We start from the raw sequence: 3836 nt of genomic DNA on the forward strand, positions 1-3836 counted from the left end.
TTTGTGTGTGTATATACACACACACACACACACACACACACACACACATATGGAGCGAGAGAGAGAGAGAGAGAGTCCTTACTATGTCCCAGGCATGTTCTAGGGTATCCTTGGGCAAAGACCCTCTCATGGCGCTTGTATTTGGGAGAGACAAGACAAGACAAACTAAAACAAATGAAGAAGTTAATTGCAAACACTGATAAGCATTATAAAGGTAATAAAACCAGGTGAGGCATAGAGGTTGCTTTGGATTAGCTAGGTCAGAGAAGAACTCCCTCGAAGGAGAAAATATTAGCACTGCAATCTCATGGAGATGAAGGAAGGAGCCCTTTGGAGGCCAATGGCAGCCTCTTCCAGGCAAAGGAAAGAGCAAGTGCGAAGGCCTGAAATCCCTGAGCAGGGAAGAGGTTCACCCACTGCTGTACCCTGCCTGCCCTGCTTTTCCTGGGGATGAAGAGACAAAGAGGATGACCCCCAAGTTTCCACTCTGTTATGATGTCCCACTAGTATGCCCTCAACTTAAGGACTAATATATTCTGATTGGTTGGATCCATTTTTACTTTGTTAGCTTATCAGAATTTCATAACTATAAGTTACCATCTCTATCTCTACCCTAAAATTGATTATTGAACAGAATGACGCACCACTTGAGTCAAGGAGCTCCTGCTAAGCTTGTCTGGCAATCAAGACTTCCGAAGATAGAGGCCTGTGTGAGTATGGCCCTAATTAAGCCTAAGTCATGATATTGCTCTTTGTCTATCTGCATTCAGTGGTCCAGGCCCCTGTCCATGGCTGGTGTGACCTTTGGTGACATCCCCAGCCTCAACAGAAACCACTTCTCACTAAGCCAGCTTTACTGTGTTCCCAACAGCTAGCAGGCAGGGATGTCTTCTTCCTCGTTTTCATGTAAATGTGCTATTTCAAATGCTCTCCGAAGCAAATAGGCTTTTAAGGGCAAGCCTGAGAACCAAACCACCATTTATTTCACAGTTCTTCTGGACAAGAGGCTTCTAAGAACCAGATGCCCAAGTAGAAGAGCATTTTGGGTCACAGCCCACCTGCAAGTTAGGATCTGTAACATAAGAGCCACAACATCAGATAGGCAGACAGAGCCTGCCTGGTTTCTGAACTGAGTGAGGCAAATATGGAAGAAATTCTAAACCTTGGGGGTGGGTTCTTTTTTTTATAGCCATTCGCACCCTAGGGGCATTACAGAGACCTTACAGACCTAGGGATTAAGAAGATTAATGGAGTCGATTTGATACCAAGTTTCATTTCTCAGCCTTTTCTTTTAAATTTATTATGCTTTTCTTTTTTCATTTAAAATAAGGATTGAGACTTTGTCCCCAAGTAAGTTTCTCAAACGGCTGCATTACTGAGAACCCAGACCCAAGCGCAATGCTGTGGTGGGGGTGGGTAGTGGGCTGGCTTCAGCTCTGCCAAATTGTGGGGGCTGACGACCTCCTTTCAGGGGCGGGGTGTGTGGTGCTGGGAGGGATGTGGGTGAGTAGAAGGGGAATGGCCTCCCTGTGGGAGACTCCGGGGCCCGGCAGTCCTTGCCCAGCCCCTCCCTCTGCTTCCTCCCACTCTTCCCCATGCGGAAAGGGCTCTGTGCCTCTCACAGCAGCGTCTGACCCTCTGGCCTGAGTCGTTCGGTGTACTTGCCTAGAAGGTTCTTTAGCTCTGGGACTCCCAGGAGTAAGAAGCTCAGAAAAGCACAGTGAGTCCGTGCCCAGTTCCAGGAAGCGATCTGAAAAGTCTGGTCTGGTCACCAGCAGATGACAGTTCCTTCACTTAGAGCAATTTTGCTAAGCACATTTATCTGCTTTCTCTGGAAACCTTCAGCCCTAAATGTGTTGATATTTCCACCTGAGAAGGTATTTAACTGCAAAAAACAGCAGAATAGCCAACAATAATAAAAATACAATGAGAAAGAAAATGCTTATGGCTGTAATCCCACAGGACAGCTTGACATCAGATAGCTTAACTCCCCTTAGAGATGGCGGGTTCGCACACATGGTCTCCTCCGAGCCTTCAAATTTGTGCAGGTTTTCTTTGTACCACGTTAAGAAACGAATATTCGAGCAAGTGCAGTCCAGGGGGTTATGACTTAAATTAATGGTGCTCTGCTGGGACAAGATGGGGAGGAGATGGGGTGAGATGATGTTAATGTTGTTGGCAGCCAGATTGAGGTAGATTCCCTTAAGATGGCTAAGAGAATCAATGCTGTCGCATGTCAGGCTGTTGTGGCTTAAGTCTACATGGCTCATTTTTCCCAAACTGTGGAATGCTTGCTGGTCTATAGAGAGGAGACCACAGGAGGATAAAATCAGAATCTCCACGCTGCCCACAGTCTGAAGTAGGTTGGTCTTTGTGATAGTCCCATCTTGAAAGTGATTCCCTTTTAAGTTGAGATGCCGGAGAACTGGTAGGCCTGCTAGAAGATGCTGATTGCTGGTATCAAGGAAGCAGTAAGTGAGATTCAGAACCTGAAGGAAATGGAGGTTTTGGAAGGGACTTTGTGGAGCATTAATGTGTAAGCGGGTAAACGCCAAATCGAGGAGTTCTAGCTGAGGACATTCTTTGAATGCCTGACTCTGGAGACCAAGAGGCTCATTGTGGCTCAGGTTTAAGGTTTGCAAGTGGGACAGGTTTTTGAGTTGCAGACTGCAGCAGTCAGAAGCCTCTATGTCATTATGGCTTAAATCAAGTGTCTGAAGGTTTCCTAGTTTCTCCAAGCAGCCAACACCGAGGTGAAGTTTCTTCACGTTGCCTCTGATGTAGAGGTGTGTAAGGGAGGGGAAATTGGCAGCACTGATTTGACACAATTGGTCAAAATGATTTACACTGAGAACTAATTTCTTGAGCAAGTTCAGACCCTTAATCCCAGAGGGTAACCCTGTCAAGTGAGTTGCTGTCAGATCCAATTCCTGGATTTGGGTGAAGCACTGAAATGTGGTGGATGAGACGTCAGAGAAGTGGTGTTTCTGCAGGTTGAGGCTCTCAACAGACATTTCACAGAGTCCCTTGAGCATGGCTGAACTAATGTCTTCGTCATCAATGTCCTCAAATGTTCCCAGCCAGAGAGACTGAGTAGTAGAGTTCTGCAGACCCTTGAATATAACAGACAAATTTGGAGTTCCTCCAAAGTTCAGACTTTGGAAGACGGTTGAATCAAAAGCCCCAAGCTCAATACCTTTTATATTATTGCCATTGAAGTTCAGGCTTAGGTTGGTGGCCTGCTCCAGAGACCTCATGTCTTCTCTAGAGAGGTAGTGTATAGCATTATTCTGAAAATCCAGTACTTTCAGATTCCGTGCTGGGAAGTCTTTGGGGAACTTAATGGAGGAAATATGGTTGCTTCCAAGATACAAGCTTTCCAAGTTTTCCAGATTGTGCACTGGAATAAACTCAAGATTGGATATTCCCGTTTGGATTAAGAAAAGATGCTTCAGTGACTTGGGCCCACTAAGCGATGTTTCTGCCATGAATATCAGGGGATTTCCAGTTAACACAAGTGTGCTCAATTGATGATGGCTTTGAAAAGTGTCTTCATGTATCCAGTTAATCTGGCACCTTGAAAAGATAATCGTATTTAACAATAATTCATTTGAAAAAAAGGAAAAAATACTTTACAGTGACTCACATTAACAAAGTCATCTTTTATATCATTCAAAATCAAACATAAGAACTTTCTTCGGCTGGGTGCAGTGGCTCACGCTTGTAATCCCAGCACTTTGGGAGAATGAGGCGGGCTGATCACGAGGTCAGGAGATCGAGACCACGGTGAAACCCCGTCTCTACTAAAAATACAAAAAATTAGCCGGGCGTGGTTG

At 45.3% G+C, this 3836-nt stretch overlaps 1 protein-coding gene across 1 annotated transcript; it reads right to left on the reverse strand.

Annotated features, from left to right (window-relative positions):
• Position 1: 1 nt before the first annotated feature.
• Positions 2-3628, reverse strand: LOC116465585 (CD180 antigen). Its single transcript, XM_032148598.2, has one exon. The coding sequence runs from the start codon at positions 3486-3488 to the stop codon at positions 1848-1850; it is 1641 nt and encodes a 546-aa protein (XP_032004489.1). The 5' UTR covers positions 3489-3628; the 3' UTR covers positions 2-1847.
• Positions 3629-3836: the final 208 nt, after the last annotated feature.

The sequence above is a fragment of the Hylobates moloch genome, unplaced genomic scaffold, assembly GCF_009828535.3.
Source record: "Hylobates moloch isolate HMO894 unplaced genomic scaffold, HMol_V3 SCAFFOLD_6583, whole genome shotgun sequence".
Classification (NCBI taxonomy): Eukaryota; Metazoa; Chordata; class Mammalia; order Primates; family Hylobatidae; genus Hylobates; species Hylobates moloch.